Source organism: Papilio machaon, chromosome 1 (genome assembly GCF_912999745.1).
Source record: "Papilio machaon chromosome 1, ilPapMach1.1, whole genome shotgun sequence".
NCBI classification, from domain to species: Eukaryota; Metazoa; Arthropoda; class Insecta; order Lepidoptera; family Papilionidae; genus Papilio; species Papilio machaon.
Window position 1 is genome coordinate 4,091,036 of NC_059986.1, and position 22,222 is coordinate 4,113,257.

The following is a 22,222-nucleotide window of genomic DNA, read 5'->3' on the forward strand; positions in this document are numbered from 1 at the left end:
TGTGACGTGTTTTCTTCGTTTTTTGCGCTTCTTTTGACGTATAGCGTCACATATTCACTTCTTTCATAAGTTTAACGAATTATTTACAGAACGTCGGAGCAATGAATCACTGACTAAAGATTAACGATACTGATGACACATTTTTTATCTCTCTCAAAATGTATTGTCCGTTAATCATATAAAGTTTTAGCAACTTCACCCCTTTCCGCCGTTTAGTGATTTTAAGGTTTTAAAATAAACCCAATCATATCCAAAATGACACGATTTTTTTTAGTACAAAGTATATTGACATTCGGTAATTTTTTTTGAATGCCACTCGTCCCCATCACGAACCTTACCGGTTTAATAGACGACTAAACAATAGATTTGCAAAAGAAACATATTTTGCTGTATAAATTCTTGGTCGATGTTCTTATCTTTATTTTACTTGATCTACTTTCTTACAATCTCGTTAATTTGAGTTGTAATCTTGTAAGCTGTTATGATAATCAACTTATATAACATAGCTGTTATTAATATATAATTTTAAAAATAATAAATGTTTACACTTTTCCACTTTACCTTAAAATAATACTGCAATTTAGTGAAAATGGTATTTATTAGAAAATATGAAAATAGTTTTTTTCTAATATAACATCTTTTCTTGCGACTCAGTCAAAATTCAACTGCCTGAAGGATCCTTCTAATCCGAACATATCCTCTGCGGTCTTCGGTTTGCCGAGACGTTTGGTCTCGTCAGTGCCGTACTGGTAATCTGCCTCTAAGAAGTCGCTGTACTCCTCCACTTTCTTTTTCCAATAGTCTGTCGAAAAAGTAAAGTCAAGAATGCAATACAAATACATTAGACTTAGGTAGTTGCTATTTATCACAAAGCAGACGACGTGATGAAGGGTTAATCAGCAGAAAGCAGAAACATATTCGAATAATGGAAAAATAAGGAATTAAACTTTTTTTAGCATTATCAAATAATTTCTTACACTAGACTCAAGCCATGTTTTATGTTTAAATTCTGACCTAAAATTTTGACAGTTTTGACGCCTACTACGAGTATACCCATTATGCAATGTGAATAACTATTTTATTTACTAACTTTATTAAACTCACAAACCTGTAATTTCCTTGACAGTACCACCATTACCTCCGTATTCAGAGGGCAAGATCTCTTTTGGTATATATTTGTACATATCCTCGTAATTTTTGTTGTGCACGTAGAGCTGAAAATATTTTGGAAACATTTATGATAATATTTGAACTGTGTACTCTGTTGTTTAAGTTAATTATTGTAAATTATTTACTCGACTCTGATTCTTCGTATTCAGTAAACTTTTCAATGCATTAAACACTGTCTCGAAACCCGCTGGAGTATTTAAATAATGAGTTCCCTTCATACGTAAAGGTAATGCGTCCTGAAATAATAATAATTAACATCGTTAATTCAGTAAGGAGTTATCTTTAGGCAATATTTAAATTTCAAAAAAACAACTAGTCTTGTTGTACGCTCACCTAACAATAATGTGGATAAGAAAAGCTGTGGAACAGAATCAAGTACAACCCAACTACTGAGTAATTAAACTTACAATAACAACTCAAGTTTAGTTCAGCTCAAGGTCAGAAAACTAGTAAGTACATAAACATTAACAAATATATGCCTACTTCATTAACTAACTATTTTACCTGTGAAGCGACGACCATCTTTTTCATAGTCATCGGTGTCATTTGTAAGAAATGTGACATTGTCACTTTGTCTAAATCCAAAATAAACTGGTTGCCGGCTACCACCATATTGTCGTCATCCATTAATAGAATCTAAAAATGAGTCTTTCAACTTTAATTGACTTTAAAATATATACACGTAACAACAGATCAATGACATTTTCCATTTACTTGCCTTATCAATAATTGTGTTTACTGATAAAACATCGGCGATTGGATATTTGTCTGCATCATATTGTCCAGGTCTTATTATTGTAACCCGAGGTGCATCGGGACTTGCCAATTTTGGCAATACAACTGTCGATCTGGAATAATATTGTCAGTTCAGCGGTAGATCTTACATTTTTAAAATATAAAAGATACTTACTTTTAAATGTTACTAACCCTAGGTCCAGAATTTCATTGAATAAAGGATCGGTATGTCTAATTCGAAAAAAATCTGGTGCCGTGTTACGAACAGAGTAATATAAGTCTATTTTCTCTTTAGTTCGTTCTAAGCTAAATTTGCATCCTCGGAGAAATGCAATCAACCATTGATCGTCTGGAAGGAATAATAAAACACGCTAGCAAAATTCATTAAAATTATTTTAGAAAACACTTTCTAATAACAAAATAAACAAACGAATCAATTCGATTATTGTTACCATTTATTTACGAGTATATAGATTCGGTGTAACTTCAATAATATGAATACCACAATAAAACAAATGAACACTAAAAAAATTTACTTAGTACTCACCCGTTCTTGCGCGTAGATGTGGTTGCTTCGCCAACCAATCTTTGATATGTTGCAGATCATCGTTTATACGATTTGGATCCTCGTTGAGTTCCAAACGCGCCTTTTCAGCTAGTTCATTAGATAAAGGCCGTAAAGTCATATTAAACTCTTTCTTAACAAAATTACAATGAAACACGTCCTCTATTGCAAGCAATTATTTGCACAATGCACACATGGCAGTTGTGCACGGTACTTATTTATCGTTGATTAGTTATCTACGAATCTAATATATAAAATTCTGGTATCGCCGTATTTGTGGTTAAACTTCTCCGTAACGGCTTGACCGATTCTCATGAAATTTTGTGAGCATATTGAGTAGGTCTGAGAATCGGCCAACATCTATTTTTCATACCCATTTTCAGATTTTTTAAATGCGCGCGGACGGAGTCGCGGGCGACAGCTAGTAATCATATAAACATCAATAGTATAACTTTTGCTGTTGCTATACAATTTCTTATACTTTCAATTGTTAATTTCTGGATAAATTATTGAAGTGTCGACTTAAATCAGTGCAAACTTTATATGGCACTTCAGAATTTAAAAAGGGGAGGTGGTTTCCTCTACCTATAATAGTATTTAATTCGCTGTACGTAGACAAGTAGCATGGTATAATAAAGCAGTCATTTCCAAGTTTAATTTAGTAGTGTTTTGGTTTTAATTACTTTGACTAGTTTAATGTGGCAGATGTAATAAAGTAGCAGATAAAAACTAATTTTTTTTTTTCATTTTACATCTCCTTTTATGCTTTAAAATTCCTCCGACGTAATTCTGATTATTATGAAAAAGTGCTACACAAAAAATATTTAATATGACATAAAATAACATTATATTGATACATAGAAATAAATATCTTAAGTTAATTTAATCGAATTGTAGCTGCCTGAAAGATCCTTCTAATCCGAACATATCCTCCGCGGTCTTCGGTTTGCCGAGACGTTTGGTCTCGTCAGTGCCGTACTGATAATCCGCCTCTAAGAAGTCGCTGTACTCCTCCACTTTCTTTTTCCAATAGTCTGTAGAAAAAAGAGTTCATGAATTAACAAAAAAAGGACAGTTTCCTTAAATTATATAAATAATTAGTGTGAATAGATAAGCGTAAGTGTGAGATACATTTATCTTTTGGTTATAACTGACCTGTTATCTCCTTAATAGTACCTCCTTCTCCTCCGTACTCTGCGGGCAATATGTCCTTACAAATATACTTGTACAGCTCGTCGTAATTTTTGTTGTGCACATACAGCTAAAACAAATTTATAAAGGGTAAAAACATATTCGCAAAGATAGTATGCAATTTGAATTTTATTTATGTAATACTTGCTCGACTTTGATTTTTCGCTGTCAATAAGCTTTTAATCGCATTAAAAATAGTTTCAAATCCGGTGGGAGTATTCAAGTAGTGAGTTCCTTTCATGCGTAACGGCAAAGCATCCTGAAAGAAAATGTACATGATTTAAATATACAATTTATAATTTTTATTTCAATTAACTAAGTAGTCTCTAAATATAATTCAAAGTAGAAAATCCTACCAGTCGACTGAGCAGCAGCTTTTAGAAGATAATAATAATATATATATATTTTTTTGATCCTATTTAATTTACTGTATATGAACAATATATATGGTTGATAATTAGGAATCAATGTTACTGGAAAGCTCTACACACTGTACAAATAGGTCAGTATTTCTATTAAGCAACTTCCAGCTAACAAACTATCTTATACAGAAACCAATAAAGTTTCAAATTTTACCTGTGTGGCGACGACCATCTTTTTTATAACCATCGGCGTCATTTGCAAAAAATGCGACATCGTCACGTTGTCTAGGTCCAAAATAGTTTGGCTGCCGGCCACCGCCATGTTGTCGTCTTCCATTAATAATATCTTAAATTATAATATGTTTAATGTAAAAATGACAATACAATAACCGTGAATTTCCATTTTCGAATTAACTATACAAAAAAGTTAAAATCTGTTATAAGGGTAAGTATCTGTTTTATCAAAAAAAAAAATGAGTGGGATAAAATTATAAATCTTATAAGCGTTTCTGCAGTGGAAACTCAGAATAAAAGTCTGTTTTTCAATACTTACTTTATCTATAACAGTTTTTACCGATATAACATCAGCGATTGCATATTTGTCCGCATCGTAACTGCCGGGTCTTATCATAAAGACCCGCGGGGCTACTGGACTAGCCAACTTCGGTAATACTATGAGCGAACTGAAAATATGACTTGTTTTATTAAACTTCAAAAAAAGGTCAAGCCAAATTATTTTTAACTCGTTGTTTATTCTCGATTGTTTTCTTTTTTTTTAAATACTCAGTGTTACGTTTTTGCAATATTTACCCAAGTTCCAAAATCTCATTGAATTGCGGATCAGTATGTTTAATTCGATAGAATTCCGGTGCCGTGTTACGAACGGCGTAGTACAAGTCTATTTTTTCCTTTGTTCTTTCTAAGCTAAATTTGCATCCACGGAGAAACGCAAGCAACCATTGGTCATCTGAAAAATAATAGTTTCAAAATAGTTCAAGAGCCGGGAAAGGAAACTATGCGCCAAGCACGAATGTTTATAACAATAGCCTTCGTAACGTTATCGTCAAATATGTCAGAATTATTATGCGATTTCTGGTGTGCTTTACGTCCGCTACACATACAATATACAAATTTGATTTAAGCAAAAAAAGAAACAATTCCCCTTAAGCTTCATGAGGCTCGCTTCGGTTCTGATTCGTTTTCGCGGCAGTGTTCTAGGCGCTTTAATAGTTTTAACTTACATACCTGTTCTAGCTCGTAGATGTGGTTGCTTTACCAACCAATCCTTCATATGCTGAATAGCATCGCTGACACGACTCGGATCCTCATTCAGTTCCAAACGAGCTTTTTCAGCCAATTCAGCAGATAAAGGTCGTAACATTATGAAACGATTCCTTCTGAATATATTTTTGAGTATTCCTCTTATCAAACTGAATGCACACAACAGCACGCCGTGACAAACAGAAGGGCGTTCTGTTTAATTTTTATATTTATCTTTGATTAGTTATCTATAACCCACGTATCATTACCAACGATAAATCTTTCGACATTTTTATTGTTATTTTTTTTATATCATAAGATGGCAAACGAGCGAGCGGCCATCTGAATTCGCAGAATTAGCGAAGTTACCGCTGCCCATAGACATCTGTAATTTCAGATGCGTTGCCTACCTCTAATCGATGGAGGAGGCGACGAACAGAAAGAAATTGTTTCCCCTTCCTATGCATTCTCTCCTCCATCAAATCCCTGTATTGTCACTAGCTATAAAACTGAATATAAATCGTTTTGGTTTTTTTCTCCTTAATAATTACAACTAACAGCTAAAACGTGTTATGAAAGAAATATTCCACGATAATTCTCTATTTTGTTTTATGATTCACACACGCCCATGTCTTTAATACACACATACATAAACATTTGCATTATATTATATTAAAAAAAATATTTGATAAATAGTAACTATTATTTTGATACTTACGATAAAGACCTAATATATCTTCAACGAAGTTCCTTATTTATAATTATCTCGATTCAATAAATATAACAAAAGAAGCCAGTTAAGTTACAGAATAACAAAAGAAGAATAAGTTCGGAAACGTAAGCAAGCTGATCCTCTAACGTTTTTAAGCTATAAAGCTGTGAAACTCTTTTATCACTGATCGAAGTAAAGATGTTTTTATCGCGATATGATTTCAAAATATATAAGTTTTTAATAATATCGTGAAAATATAAATTATCCAACTTATAAGTACTTACTAAATTCAAGTCAAGCGCAAAATTCTATCCAATAAAAAAATGTGGTGCCTTGCACAAAAAACTCAACTTGTACGTTTAATAAATGAAAGATTGCGATAAATAAATTTAGGCGTATTGAAAAAGTTTACATACAAGGTTGTTTACATATTCTAAACTCAGTTTAATTTCTTAGAGTTTATCTAAATTTCGCCAATTTAAATAATGAACATTACTTACTACTACCAACATTACATTCTATTTTTTCCGCCAACTAATGTGGGTCCGTCACCCTCGATTGTATTTAAAAAATGTTATTTGCTTTTCTCTGGCAGTTTCTAATGTTCAAACGTAGAATAGCAAAGCCATGATTTATAAATATTAATGGCTTTCAGACTAGGTATACTTTTTTGCAATACCTGTATTCTGTTTTACGCAGCAATGCTCAACATGGACAAATAACTAATGTTTTATAATAAAATATGGCTTGCAATACATTAACTAGGAATGAGTCAACTCAGTAGCACAGATGTGGTACTTATCTGGTTTCGTGCAAAATGAAACAAACGTGAATAACCGGGCGGCGGCGCGCTGTCTGCTCGCGTAAGTAAAATAAACAGGGCCGTGTGTAAAACGCATAACAGGTGCACCACGGTATTTCTAAATTAAATTAAACTAAACTTTTTACTTCCAACCTCTAATCTTGTTTCTAACCATTGCGTTTACGTGGTCTTAAAAATCCATAGTTTACGTTATAAAGATATTAATCAAAATGTTTCTCTCAACTCTGCAGACCGGAATCCGGCGTTCTGCATTCTGCAACAACGTATGTTTTGTTTACTTTTATTGACGTCAGCATCGAGAATATTTCAACATATTCGATGTGTAACAATAAACAATCAATTTTCATTACTTCTTACAGACAAATGAATGCATGTTGTAAAATAAACGGCTTTATATTTTTCAAACAATACATTTATTTCATGAATATTTACATCGATTTAATCTATATTACATCGTAAACCCTGTTATAATATTATTTCATATTTCGTTTGTTTTAGTACAACTCGATTGGCTATTGGGCATTGTAAGTTTATCGATTATATCGCAGAGCTATCGCGACTAAAAGGATCACAGAGAACAAAATATGGCGAGAAATAAATTACAAATTAATATTCACAAACATTAGCCATTAAAAACGGCCAGGCGCCTAAATATTATTAGTAACAAAAGTTGGGTGGGGTTATGTAATTTTTTTATACGAGCTACTGAGTCTCAAAAGTATTTTTACATTTGTTCCGATTTTACATTATGTGAAAATAGGTTACAAATTATTTGTTTAGGAGTTGACAATGATACTCGAATATGAGAAAGATGGAAAGTTTTAATTACATAAATGATAATAACACTTTAAGCCACTATAGAAAATAAATACTTATACACTACTTTCTTAAAATTACTTAAGTAATACTACACTTAAAATCACAAACATCGGATAAGAATCCAAGTAAAACGTAAAATTAAATTATAATTAACGCTTAAAAATTTACTTGAAAGCCTTGGAATTGTTATAGTCATTATCTATGTGAATTGAAATGAGATAGAAATAGTGACCGTCATTTGATTAACTATAAAGGTTTCTTTAAGAAAAATTAAATAGGACAAAATGAAAGTTAACCTGTTCTTATGTTACTATAAATTGATCAGAATTTTGATGACATGACTGATCTCTGAAAAATCTACAGTTTTAAATGCAATATCGAATTAAATAGTTCGGATAGGATATGCAACAAAACCGACTTACAATACATTTTTTATGTAAATAGTAATCTTTGCATAATCAAATTAATAACAAACTATTATGTTACAAATTTCTAAAACACCATTAAAATCTTTCGTTTCTACACAACAATACATCTAATGCAAGAGGAACATAATTTATATTGTTCTACACATAAAATAATGTATAAACGGCAGCCACTTCATAGTTCAGTAGCTCTTACTAAACACAAAACAAATAAATTTACGAGATAACAACTTTTTAAAGTCAAAAGGAGTTAAATCAACTAAACCATTTCCAATTTCCATTTCTAGCTCTAAATGGTAAATGGCTGTAAACGTCTGTCGCTAGGTACAGAATTAAAAATATTCGAAGTCTAAATTATTATGCAAGTGCATCAAAAGTTAGAGAAGAGTTTAAGTTCGTCAGGATCGAGCGCGCGTGCCGCCTTCCAATCAGTTTCGGGGTACTCGTCAAAGTTGGACGTGTCTCCTTCGTACGAGACCGTCGGCATTATGGGTGGCTGAAAACAAAAGAAAAACAATGTTTACACCTAATAACACTAGAGTGCTATGCGTATTTCATCTGTGTTGCGCAAGTTAAACCTTCATTGGTGCAATTTTATTATACCAAAAAGAAAAAACACAATTTGGAACATATACTATGACATTTCTTAGATTTTAATTCCGAATAATTTACGCTTTCTTTATTTTACATTGCCTTAATTGTACTAAAGATTACTCGAGGGTGCAATAAAAAAAAAAAAATTAACAACATTAAGTACAGTGTAATTAAGTTTCAAGATAAGTACCTGTAATTTCTTCATGAACACGTCCGCCCAGTCCAAATGCTTGAACCATCTGTGCCTTTTAACATCTTCAGATCCGCACTGTAACCAAAACAAAGAGAACTGTTTGTTTTACATTGTCTAACAATCGACAACACTTCAGCTGTTACACTTTTTAAATAAAACTATTTATAACAAATGCTTCTGCATATTATCGTACATCGCAACACTCCGAGAAATAGAAATGTTATGGATTATTTCCTATTGTATATATAATGGTTGTCTTACTCGAATGTTGCTAAGCCTTAGTATATTAAAATAAAGAAACCTTAACCTAAATTTATTTTAAATTTCGTGTTCATTTATTTTTTATTACATGAAACAACAAGAGACTTTAAGTTTTCTAAAATTAAGAAGCTATTTTGTAAAAAAAATAAACATACAAATATAGAAAGAAAGTAAAATGAGCTGACAAATTTTAAAAGAAAGAAGTCTCTGATTGAAATTCTGTCAAATAAAAAAAAGTTGAGAAGCTTCATTCAAGTAGTTATAGGAATGATTTTCAAACTTTGATACCGTACACCGTTAGGGATAGACCCATGAAAAGATGAAAGGATGGCGTGTGAGGTGACATGATTAAGTAGAGATTAATAAGTGAAATGTCGAAAGATATATTGATCTGGAAGTCGAAAGCCCGGTTCACTGACCCCACAAGAGTGGGATAAGAAGATAAAGATGAGGATGTTAATATGTATAGGTAAATTTAATGAAACAAAGTAGTCATATACATGACATTAACCAAAATGCAAACGTATTTAGGTTTTAATTGTGCAAATGCATATCGAATATATTTATTAGCATAAAGGCGCAGTTAATAATGTTTAGGTGGAGAGTCTGTTATTATTGGCATTTGCGACGTTGGTTAACGGCTGGGCGTCGTAAATTGTAATGTTTAAAGTTGAGCGCTACATTTCCGAATCCGTCGGTTGCGCAAGCGCACATTTTACGCAATTCCTTTGGCTTGATTGATTGGTAGTTACTTGGTTTTACCGACATCGTTTAATAGCGCGAGGGCTACGATCGTTTGGACTGAATTATTGTTACATTCACGCTGATGTAACTATTGTTCGAACCTGAAATATAATGAAGTCGACTAAATTTAACAACATTTGTAAGTTATTTGTAGACCACGGAATCATGTTACCATAGCTTCGATGAATTACTTGATTTATTGATCCAAGACTCAACAACCTAATTACTATTAACACATAAGAAAAGAGGATATTACCAATAGCACCTGGTCAACAATAGTTACCGTAGTACTCGGACAGTAAGCTGTTTAACCAGTTATACAATACAGTTACGCAACAGGTTTTGTTGTAACTTGATATTACCAACGCATTACGGGATTAAGTTCTCTCACCCAATCTGTACAAGATAATACATACGATATGTTGTTAGTTTATAAATAACGTTCGAAAACAATTAATTTTTACGTTTATTTGATTAAGAAATCTTCCAATGAAAGCATATCTAATGTTGTAAAACTGTCTTTTTAGTTATAACACGAAATGAAATTCTTGTTTCATAAGTTAAACATTCAACTAACCATTTTATGTGTGTTGTTACCAGAATAAACATCAAAGAGTAAAATTAATATTATCGTCTAAAGAGCGGAGACGCATTTCGAAATTATTAAGGGGACATAAATTGGCTACCATGTGAGAGTTATCTCTGTAGATTGGGAACGTTTTTAGAAACGTCTTGTATTGGGTTATATGTGCACTTTACAATTTTGTATCCACCCCATAACATTTAATTTTTAAATCCATTGCCCATGTGGTGACATGATCTCTATTATCCCAAAATTACCATCACTTAAAAATGAAGACCCTAACTACTATTACTTATATATATATATATATATATATATATATATATATATATATATATATATATATATATATATATATATATATATATATATATATATATATATTACTATATACATACTTATATATATATATATATATAGTTACTTATTTTACGAATTTTTATAAATTTCCAAGGCATGAATGAATTGAACTAAAAATAATATAAACATAGTCAATAATTGACTATTTTTGTGTTTAAGTTTTAAAAATGTTATAAAAAGTCTGAGTATATAATCAGAATGTTAATTTTTGAATAATAAATAATTTTAAAAAATTATGATTTTTTGCCAATTATACCGCACTTGTAAAAATTATGCGTAAATTTTTTACTCCTCGCGTTTTAAATTTATTCCTTGATACGTGAAATTCAAGAAAAAAAATTTCAGGTCGATAATATTCATATTTAGAGGTAGCTCAAAAAGATATAAAGTATTTACCTTGGAAATTTATAAAAATTCGGAGCGACCTTTAGAAAATAAAATTTTGACGTCAAATTTTCAGAATCTTTATATTATTTTACACTTAAAAAGATGACATGACGAGAAAAAAAAATTAAAACAAAAAAAAATCTGATTTTCGGCAATTTTGGAATTTTTCAAAAATTCTGAGCGACCTTTTAAGAATTTATTTTTAACCTGTCCATTGGTGGAGGTTCTTAAAACATAGTAAACTCACATATTTTCACACGAGAATCGAAAAAAACAAAAATTTTATTTTTTTGGGCCACCCTAATATATATATATATAAGTAATAGTAGTTAGGGTATATATATATATATATATATATATATATATATATACCAGAGCTATTTCCGTGAGGATTGTAGTCAGTCACCGCGTATGGTAGCTTTTGATGTGACCGACGTCCACTAGACCGATTGCTTTCTAAACATGTGCGCGACATCGCCTTGCCAGCAAAAAGCTCGGTGAAAACCCAATAGCTAGAAACTGCGCTCATTAATGGCAGACATTCTCCTGTGGAAATCTCTCGGTGCCGTACTACTCAGAAATGTCTCGAAGTACACATATGTCGCACTCTCGCACGTGAAACTTGTGACACAAAATTCTCGACTAGAGAAACTTTTACAACTTAAGGTTATACATAGAAAAACAAGAAAAGAGAAAAAGGTGTTGTACTCGATGCTAGAGAAATATTTAATAATAAGGATATGTAAAATCTGCACTGTTTAATCTGTAATAACAAATATCTTTGATTTTACACATATTCATTTTGATTGGTCCTTATAACAAATTGACTCATTCGTCCCGTTCGATAAATCCGTGACTTAGCCTTGAGTAGGTTGCAATGTCAATGTAAGCTGCAATGTCAATATAAGGTGCGATGTCATGGTAATGAAATTTGTTTCCATTTACCCGATTTGACCGACGACGAACTTTACCCGACCACAAGAAATGTGTTTCTAATAATAAAATGTGTAATACTGTGGTATTAGTGGACGGCAACAACTAATCGAAAACAAGGCTACAAACAAATTCGATTTCTACCCAAGATATTAAATGTAGATTATATCGTTAAAAGTCATATTAAAATCAAATGTTTTCTGTTTTCCTTTAAAATTGTTTGCTCCAGTGAACTGGTATTTACACTCATTGTTCTAATTTTTTTTTCTAGTAACATTCCGACAACACGAACGCTAATATTCATCGCGTGCTTCAATCAGACCAATTGTTAACCAAACAGTTGTACTAATCACGTAACAAATGAAAACGAAATGCTGTTCAACGTGGAAGTTGTCGAGCACAAGATCAGAAGCTAATTATGGAATTGCTGGATAACAGCCAAAGACTTTGGAGAAAAGACGCAAACGTTATTTCAACAAAACAAATGTTCTTTTTGTTTAAATAAAAAAAAAGAAGAAATATTTGAAATTTTAACTTCTAAAAACTTTAAATAACATTTAAAAAAGTTGTACGGGCTTTAGTTACAAATAAATAATGTAAATAATAAAAAGTTCTTAGACAAAGTAGTATGTTCTCAACTATATTTAAGGTAATACTACGTAAAAAGTGGTTTCCATTTATAAAAGTGTTGTATTTACGTCATCGCTTTACAAAATTGATTCTTTACGAAGACTACAGTATAAGCAATTAATTTTTTATTCGTTTGTAAAAAATTAAAGTTAAATGTAGTCAAAATGAAATAAATGTTTAAAATCTACTGAATTCAGACAGTGATGAAAACAAAACGTGGACGGCCGATGGATGGATCGTAAGTAGAACAAGTCGATGTGTTTATTTACTTAGTTCTACATCTATAATTAGATATTACTATAAAGTATAATGTGTATGAAACCCACCTTCATATTGCCGAGCCTTTTTGTTCTGTCTTGCACTAAGAGCTTCTTGATAAGGTCCTTGGCAATGGGGTCGAGGTGACGCGGCCAATCAACTCTACCGTTAAGGATTTTCTCATATATGCCAAACGGGTTGTCGTCGTAAAAAGGCGGGTAGCCGACTAACATTTCATAAATAAGCACACCTGGAAAAAGATACACATCAGTTTAATGCAAAGATCATACTTTATTCTTGTACTGATCGAATAAATATAAATACTATATGATGGATTTGGTATATGTTAAAGACGAGAGTTTGAATAATTTGATAAACTTGTAATCGTGAATTACTGTTTATATTATAATAAAATTAATGTTATTACTAACGATACCTCAAAACGGATTCACAACTTATTCCGATGAAGCCACAGTCGTTTAGTAAATCTATTTTCGTAAATATACCGGGTAAATAGGTCAATAGTCTCTATTATATTCTAAAAACCGTAAATAGGTTAGCTTATTGTATTCACTTAACTCTCAATAAATATCTTGATAATTAACTGCGCACATAAAATAGAAAAGATACTAAATAGGAAGACAAAACAGGATAGTTATTATTATTTTTCAGTTTTTGAAGAGTGCAGCAGGTGTTTTGGTTGCAGCTCAATGGCAGGGCGCAAGACGTAGGGTCGCGTTGCAAGCCCTCCGATCATAAATTATATCTAGGCGCAATAATAACTTTGGCACGCTCTAGCAAATTTGTGCGATGGACAAGCTCATATATCACCGGAACATTAAATAATTATAATGTAAACATAACATTTATATGTCCCCACGTCCCCGCGCGCCGGCGGACAACGCACGACAAATCTCTTCGCAAACAATTATAATACGTTTACGACGATGGAATTAATAACTAACTAAAGTTAGAACTACATGGATTGAATTTTACACAAATATGCACATATTTAATCATCGAATATAGACTTATACTTTGTTTAAATATGTAACACCAGTTTAATCTACTCATCGCCGTGAATAGTACTTATGTTTTATAGATCGCATTACAGATTAACCGAAAGCACTAAAGTTAAGATTGTTAGTATTGTTCCACATACCCATGGGAAATTAGTGCGAAATAAATGGTCAGTTGAGTACATCATTAAGGCTGTGCGATCATGAAAGCTTATTAATGTAAAATACGAATATTAATGTAAATATGAAATAATTTTGCTCGCTTAATGATTTCTTAAAACGTATCATTTGCCTCGTACTTATAAATAACTGACTTCTAACCTACTAAAAACAATACAGCGTCAAATAGTAAACATATTTATTTACGATGTATTCATAAACATTACATGATATATTATAATAGAAAGTAATAAATAGCCTGGTGATCACACCGTACAAACTGTGAACAAAACAAACCTATGTAATTTATTTTGCCATTTTAATTAAAGCCCGCAATTAACAAGACACTAGTTTTTTTGAGACAATACAATGGCCTAAGTAAACATATTCTTGGCTATCGCAGCCAAACTCGTACGGATACAAACAAGTCACTACCCCGTTTGTTGTATTAAAAACGAGAAAAAAAAATAAACGTAACGTCGAATAAAAAAGTGATAAAAATGATTTCGACCTTCGATTTAAAAACGAAAATAGCATGACTCGACTGATGCGGGCATCCAAATAAATCAACAATGAAAACATCAAATGAAAATCAACCTACTTTACTCCTAAAATATAGCCGTAAAACTTGTTTAACATAAAACTAGAATAAAATTTGTTTTCCTTAGGGAAAATTCTAACCAACTTTTACTCGTTTCTCGCATGTGGTGTACGTAACGAGTGGTAAGACTTAAATATATCCTATGAAATAGATATAAGTTGAAAATTTGACATGTAAATACAGGAATATTGCAGATTTACGGACAAGCTGTTGTCACATGATTGACGCCATAATATTAAGTTTGGCAACCGAACGCACCGAGTTGCCAAATGGGTCGAAACTTTTAAAGCTTAAAAAAGTCTCGTACATTTAACTTCCCGGAATTGAAAAGCGGATTAAAATAACAGGAGTTAAATATATTATACCAACAAGCGTACATTAACATTTGAAATTATTCGAAAATATATAATTCATACTTTCACACAGTATCCATTGCATCGTAAAATTCTAATGAAAGCTATTTGAAACTCCTTTCCCTATTCACATATATACGGAAATTTACATATAAAGTTAGTAAAATTTTACATGGCTATAAAATATATATTTCTTATATTGAAACTAGTTAGCGATAAAATTGAAACTAGTCAATTTAGCGGACCTGCTTCCAACTGAATCTAGCTTTTACCTATCGTTACGATAAGTTACAACATTTATTAGAAAAAAAAGCAGCAATCTTCATTCGCATTTAAACTTTATTTATTTATTTGATTTGTTATGTGGTTGTGAAATTTTTGATATCTTATTTGTTGTGCTGTATTAAATTTAAGCCCTCTTGCTCTTGTGATATTGATGGCAACGACAACGATATAACAATAAATAAATGTAATTAAATATACCAACCTAGTGCCCACCAGTCCACAGCTTTATTGTGCCCTTTGCTCTGAATGATTTCAGGTGCCAAGTACTCTGGTGTTCCACATAACGTCCACGTACGATCTGTCAGTTTCTTCGCGAAGCCGAAATCGGTTATCTTTAAATGTCCGTCTTTGGCTAGCAACAGGTTCTCAGGTTTGAGGTCTCGGTACACGATGTTTCTCGCATGTAAGTATTCTAGAGCCGATACTATTTCTGCCGCGTAAAAGTTACCTGTAACAAAGAATAGAATTTTAACCTTGATTTAACCTTTTGACCCTATGTATTTAATATATTTAATACGCATGTTACTTTCAACAAAGTCATTAAAAATCACTTTTACACATGAGTATAATTTATTTGATGTTCTTTTAAAGAACTGTGGCATATCTCTCTTCACAAATATTAGGCTTTGACGTACAGTTTTTTTACAGATCATTTTCGACTTAAATCACATCACTTTCTCACTTTTGTGAGATTAAGAACCATATCCAAATATGTGCTCCAAACAATATTGTTCGCAATAACTTATTAACTCTTAAGACGTTTTCAAAAATATATTTGGCACATGAATATTTTCCGCACTCTTCACGCGGAAATGTTTCTAAAGCATACGTTGTTTTTAAAATTGCTATCGTAAACTGACAAGGGATTACTATTATGTGGATTAAGGAGACTAAAGCTGTATCAATTGGTACAAATCAAGATATCGTATTTATTTTAGTGTTCATAAATTCAATGTAAATTAGCAGGAGACGGAGTGCTCGCACGTCACTTTGCGTCTTATTATTAGTAGCATATGTCTGCGAAGGCGACGGCGCCGCGGGAAAGCTCCGATGTGAGCTTATGTAATTAAATTCACCGAACACTCGATAGAATTATTCGAGCTGAAAGCAATCAACATTCGCAGTCGTGTAAAATTGTTCGTCCGAATTTCAAATGAAATTTCGCCCTTCAATACGAGCGTGACGAATGTATTCGTCAAATAAAAATATGCTGAATTCAATAAATTACTTTCAGTTCGTTGCTACGAATATTTATATTCAAAATTTGTGCGATTTTTTTAATAGGTAAAATTTTATAAGAACACTCTATCATATATTTTATAATGTATCATTTTAAGTTATGGTGTAATAATTTATATTGACTTAAAAAAGTTTTTTATTTCAAATCAAAACATAAATTTTTGAAAAAAAAATTTAAGAGTAATCTTTTATTTTTGGCCTAGGAAAAAACTGTACTTAAAACAAAAAATTACTTTTATTTTTTTATGTTTTCTTAAATGTATCTTTGCCCTTCGTTAAAGAAAAAGTTATCGACAACTTACAACTTCACTTTACAACATGGCTTGGTATTAGAAATGTAGAAAAATAGTGCGATTAGGATTGTTTTTGTACCGTTACGATAACACTTATGTGCCCGAAATAAAACAAAAATTCATATAAGCTAAATAATGAAAAACAGAATAAGATTTATTACCAGCTGATAGATTGAAAATTACAAAAGTGTTTTAAAATCTCCTTATTAAAATATCTAAGATTTGCGTCAATCTTTCTAAAGACAATTTTATTCATATCCATGTCGATGAATATTGAATACATAATTTTTAACTGAATCGTGTTTTATTTTAGTGTTGTTATATACGTAAACAAGTATATTTAGGTTTTCGAATGTATCCTAGACATCAGAAAAATGATGTCATGCGACGCTTCCATAACAGCCGAGGTTACATCGCCCACTGCCCACCGCCTGCTGAATCACCCACTCCATCTCCATACACGTGAACCTTCATTTATAAAACGTTCCATTATTTATTCAACTCCTAATGATATAAATCAGAGAGATTATTTAGAAAGAACTTGCCAAAACATAGACTCTTCTAATTTAAATTTATTAGTAGCACAATTTGATCTGAGAGTTCTCGTACTAAATCATGTTAATTCTAGTTGGTAGTTATCTTCATTGCTTGTAGCAATATGAAAATTACAAAATAAGAAACGTTAAATTACTTTACGTTGGCCTCTAGTTACTCTAAATGTAATCCTATTTCCTCTGAATCGAGCAACTCCGGATATAACCCACTATTAGCAATCGCAATGCTCGTCGATTTATAGAAATTTAATTCAAGTTGTACTCGTTTAATACTGATTATACTTTACTTAACATCACTTCATCATATATATTTATATAGAATTATATTTATATAAGTAAAATAAGATAAAAACCTATATATCCATCATAATTCATTGATTAGAAGTCAAAAAAGGCAAAGAACTCTCAATCAGTATGACACTTTTGTAGCTTATCTTGACATTGGCACCTATATTGACTCGTGTTATCAGCCAACACTATGATGCAATGTACTGAGAGAACGGTAACTTTATCTATTAAAAATAATCATTTTCAAAACACTAGAAAACTGCATGTTAATAAAGATTAAAAAAATTATCTAGGCATAAGTTAATTTGTTGACATACAAGGATGGTTGTCCGATTGCGAACTTTTGGCTAAATTTAATTCTTAATCAGTAATTGTATTACGTCTTTTTAAGTATGTTTTTCGTATGTGACAACTATAAGTTCATTAAACGATGTTATAATGAACTATAAGACATAAATTTTATAATCATAAAAATAAAATTCTTTTCAGAGCCCAACACTTTAAACGCTGCAATTACCGGAAGATATAACCCACTTGAAAATCTGCCTGATGCCATTTGGTGTTTGTCTTAACAACATGCTAAATGTTTATTACTAGTAGTTCCGTTGGTAAATACGTTTTCTGTAAAATTTTACAACTCCAAATTAATAAACTCGTGGAAGCGTGTAAGTAATGGTGGTTACAAATTAGTTAATGTATTACTAATATTGTTTTAAATAGTGTACTTCTAAAAACATAAAATAGGCGTAATATGATCGTACTATCCTTTTAGTTTAATATCTGCAGTATTTTTTATAGTAAGGCTGGAAAATAAAAAAAATCATATTTCAATTATGAATCACATTACTGTTTTAAAACTAGCGACCTCAGAAGACTAATATTTTTGTTTCAATTCAAAGTCGTTTCGGTTTCATCTGCGTCAATGCGTACCGTACGTGTGGGTTTATAAGTTGACAATGACGTACTTCAAGCAATTATCACGCGGAAGCCGCACATTGATTTTTAATTTACGCCCCATGGCATTTCAGTAAACAGAGAAAATTACCTTTAGTTTTAGAAACACGCACTTTACTGCGAGAATTTAAATGTGCATAGTTGATACCTTGCGTACAAGATATAAACTGCCTCAATGCTTTTAAACACAAGGAGCTGCATTCCAAAAGCTAACAAATGTCAGGAAACAATACAACATTAAATAGTGAATTTATCTGGAAAGCATCCCGATTATTCGACCTGAATTATACTTACTAAAAAAAATCATGTTGTCATTAATGCAAAAGAGCAATATAATGCAATTATAGCATCTCAGTTATTGATGAGTTATGCGTAATACTAGAGTTAGTAAACAACAGTTATGTTGATGCGTTGCAGTGTGTCCACTACTACGGTACTCGCATTCCATAAGGCGCTTTCATTAACTATGTTTGCTATTCAATATAATGAATACAATAAAATGCGACGTATATACGAGGACATATACAAACTAACATTATCAATAAAAAGCCGCAAACATTTTTAATGATCGGCATGAATTGGTATCGTAGTAAAAACCAGATAGAATAAAATCTAGTAGGTAACGACTGAAAAATAGTTTTGAACAGTTTGAAGAACGCGAAGTAGGCGTCGCGTCGTCTGGTGCGGTCGGCATTTCAGTTAATAATATTAACATGTATCTGTTATGATATACCAAAGTGAATTTGCAATTTGACACATTAAAGTCGGCGCTCGACACAGAAGCCGACCAGTCTCCGCAGACGCGTCATTGACCGTCTATTTCGGTCTCTATGTCCTTTCTCCAGAAATATCATCTCGAGTAAATTTGAATTTCGCGAAAATTGATAATGTTTGCTCGCCTAAATCACTAACCGAAAAGGACAGGTCATACAAGCGTCTGGTCTATATCAAAACGAAGTTCTGTTGCTCGATTAATCATGAAATGATTGCTTGTTAATATTGTAAATTATACATTATTGACTAGAAAATTAAACAATCAGACAGAACATTTTATTTTAAATATAACACACAAAAACAGTTTTTTTTTGTATGTATTGAATAATTTAAATTAAATCATTCTATTTCAAATAAATAAATTTCAACCACCATTTTATAGATAACCATTTTATACTGTACGCTTTGTTGTTTTCGAACTGGAATTCGTATATCTGCAGAATGTAGTAAGTTTTAAATGGGAATAACAAAAAAAAGTATTACCCACCTTAATTTTTTGATAATAAACTGTTCCTCGTGAAGTTAATCCTATATCAACTTACGTGATATTCACGAAGTGCCCAATTTTCAAACTCTTAAGTTTAACATCGTAAGATTTCTTTTCAAATCAAAAATTCCAGCTGCTTTTTGTTCTTGTTACCGATATTTTAGAGGCGTATAAAAACAATAACTATCAAACTATCAAAATGTAGTAATCTCATAACGAGATCGTAAATTATTATGAAAGTCGTTTCTTTGTTATAAAAAATATAATTCAATTTTTATTACAGGCAAAGATAAGCTCCGACGTGAGTTTTAAATATTTTTCTAACAATTATTTGATGTGAAAACACAACTCGGAGCCAAATACATGTAGTCCAATGTTACCAGAATAAAGTGTTCGCTGGACAAATCGCGCTCACACTTGGCACCGCCTGAAAACTATCGCGTTGCTAAATAAATCACCGTGCGCAGAGAAATTGGACGCGCACTTGATTTATGTATTTGTAATGTTTTAAAATATACCGATATACAAAATTAAGAGATTTATTGAACGCGCTAAATATCTTTTATAACTTAATAATTACAAATCTCAATGTAGCCCATTTAAATGCAACATAATAAACACAAATCAAGTTGTATAAAAAGTTTACTATTTTCGTTTTGTCTACTTTTATCGAGTGTTTATTTATATTTTAGTAAATTTATGCATAACATGAATTAAGCACATTAAATTTATGTTAATTAAATGTTTTAATTTACATACTGAATAGTGAAACATTTTAAAGAATTATTTTTGTTTCTTATAGTATTCTTAATCCTCACTTCCCCACCCGCTCCAATTTTTTTCAAATTGATGTTTGTTGCTTTGATGTTGCTGATTGATGTTTAAAGTAACCAACTACGTCCAACCTTTTTGGTAAATATAGGCTAGAATTAAAAAATAACAAAGTGAACATTACCGATGCTATTACTGAATCTCCCCGCGTTCCTCAGGTAGGAGAACAGCTCGCCGCCGCACACGTATTCAAACAACATGTACAGGCAGGAGTCGTCGTGGGTCCACCATCGCCTGTCACACACAAACACATTGCATTAACACATTAAATGCTACTAACAATAGGTGAACTCGCAAGCCAAGTCGATGGCATTGTAAGTGTTAGTTAAACTACTAGGTAACACTATTGCATACTATAAATAGACGTGAATAATGATGGTGATAATTCCAACGCGTCTTCAATTCTTTCTTATTTATAAACATGCGTTAAGTATCTTTCCAAAAGATCAAATGAAAATGTTTTCTCTTTAAAATAGATTTAAAGCTTAGTTGAAGCTGTAGCATAGAATAAAGGAACACGAAGCATAGGTTTGCTATCTAAGGAACAGCTGTCATGTATTTATAAAAATAAACGAAAATAGAGTTATATCCAGTTAAACTTTGTGTTTAGCAAAGCTGTCTATGATGTGACTTTGCTACAGTAGAGCTGTCAATACGCCAATAAATATATGTCTGTAGTACAAAGCTTATCGCGAACGTGTGCCAGCCCGCTGTCAGCGACACGCGACAGGTCTGAAAGTCGCACACGTACTCTGTCCATGCGTTGAAATACTGCCCTCGAATATCACAAATCTAACTCTCTTGTGTTAGTTTCCAAGTGAAATTATATCCATAAGAAGACTAGATTCCGTTGTGTTTCTCAAGCTTAATTTAATACGTAGTTATAAACATTTCTTAGGACACAAAACTTCTCTGGCGTCCTCAATACACTACCAAAGTGTCATCAAAACCTGTCCAGTGGTTTAGGGATTAGTAGGTGGTAAACATTAAGATTTATTCTTATATACATGGCATAATAAAACGATAAGTACTCTAGCTCTAGCTATCATTTGACATGCTCTATGGTAGACATAACAAATTTACAAAATAGAAATGTTTGGCGTCGCGCCGGGGCTTCCTGCGCACACCGCAAACCCGCACGACTGACGTGACACGTGCTCAGCGTGACATGTTGCAGTCATAACAAACATACATGGTATTATACAAAAATAACACTATGACACTCACAAACAATACTCGTATATACATAGGCCGAGGTCAAATTATTATTTACTGTTTCAGCAATGGCAGTTCCAAGATGATCATAAGAGTTCTCGTGGCAATTTTAAGTGTAAAACTTTTCAGTTAGAATTTTTAAGCTTTACTTTTCAACGATCTCCA

The 22,222-nt window shown here is 32.0% G+C and overlaps 3 protein-coding genes across 3 annotated transcripts in view; all 3 read right to left on the bottom strand.

Annotated features, from left to right (window-relative positions):
* Positions 1 to 619: 619 nt before the first annotated feature.
* LOC106714436 (alpha-tocopherol transfer protein-like) lies at positions 620 to 2,666 on the bottom strand. The gene is made up of 7 exons (XM_014507483.2): positions 2,453 to 2,666; positions 2,098 to 2,254; positions 1,889 to 2,018; positions 1,675 to 1,806; positions 1,296 to 1,406; positions 1,109 to 1,214; positions 620 to 802 (listed from the first exon to the last, which is right to left on the bottom strand). The coding sequence occupies exons 1-7, from the start codon at positions 2,589 to 2,591 to the stop codon at positions 651 to 653; spliced, it is 927 nt and encodes a 308-aa protein (XP_014362969.2). The 5' UTR covers positions 2,592 to 2,666; the 3' UTR covers positions 620 to 650.
* A 684-nt stretch (positions 2,667 to 3,350) lies between these two features.
* On the bottom strand, positions 3,351 to 5,501 carry LOC106714398 (retinol-binding protein pinta-like). The gene is made up of 7 exons (XM_045677967.1): positions 5,269 to 5,501; positions 4,834 to 4,990; positions 4,577 to 4,706; positions 4,238 to 4,369; positions 3,810 to 3,920; positions 3,626 to 3,731; positions 3,351 to 3,504 (listed from the first exon to the last, which is right to left on the bottom strand). Exons 1-7 carry the CDS (start codon positions 5,402 to 5,404, stop codon positions 3,353 to 3,355), a joined length of 924 nt encoding a protein of 307 aa, XP_045533923.1. The 5' UTR covers positions 5,405 to 5,501; the 3' UTR covers positions 3,351 to 3,352.
* A 2,675-nt stretch (positions 5,502 to 8,176) lies between these two features.
* The window catches only part of LOC106714444 (cAMP-dependent protein kinase catalytic subunit 3), a 31,133-nt gene continuing 17,087 nt past the window's right edge, over positions 8,177 to 22,222 (bottom strand). Inside the window, exons 3-7 of the mRNA XM_014507497.2 lie at positions 20,967 to 21,076; positions 15,625 to 15,870; positions 13,074 to 13,255; positions 8,847 to 8,924; positions 8,177 to 8,558 (exon numbers count right to left, since the gene is read on the bottom strand). Of these exons, the coding sequence (XP_014362983.1) occupies positions 8,433 to 8,558; positions 8,847 to 8,924; positions 13,074 to 13,255; positions 15,625 to 15,870; positions 20,967 to 21,076 (742 nt within the window). The 3' untranslated portion in view covers positions 8,177 to 8,432. The remainder of the gene's footprint in view (positions 8,559 to 8,846; positions 8,925 to 13,073; positions 13,256 to 15,624; positions 15,871 to 20,966; positions 21,077 to 22,222) is intronic.

Coding starts and splice junctions, on each gene's coding strand:
- LOC106714436 (XM_014507483.2), bottom strand. CDS start 2,591: ATGACTTTACGGCCTTTATCTAATGAACTAGCTGAAAAGGCGCGTTTG. Junction 2,255..2,452: donor ACATCTACGCGCAAGAACGG/GTGAGTACTAAG, acceptor TATTCCTTCCAG/ACGATCAATGGTTGATTGCA. Junction 1,215..1,295: donor ATACGAAGAATCAGAGTCGA/GTAAATAATTTA, acceptor AAATATTTTCAG/CTCTACGTGCACAACAAAAA.
- LOC106714398 (XM_045677967.1), bottom strand. CDS start 5,404: ATGTTACGACCTTTATCTGCTGAATTGGCTGAAAAAGCTCGTTTGGAA. Junction 4,707..4,833: donor AATGAGATTTTGGAACTTGG/GTAAATATTGCA, acceptor TCATATTTTCAG/TTCGCTCATAGTATTACCGA. Junction 3,505..3,625: donor TACTATTAAGGAGATAACAG/GTCAGTTATAAC, acceptor TTTTTTCTACAG/ACTATTGGAAAAAGAAAGTG.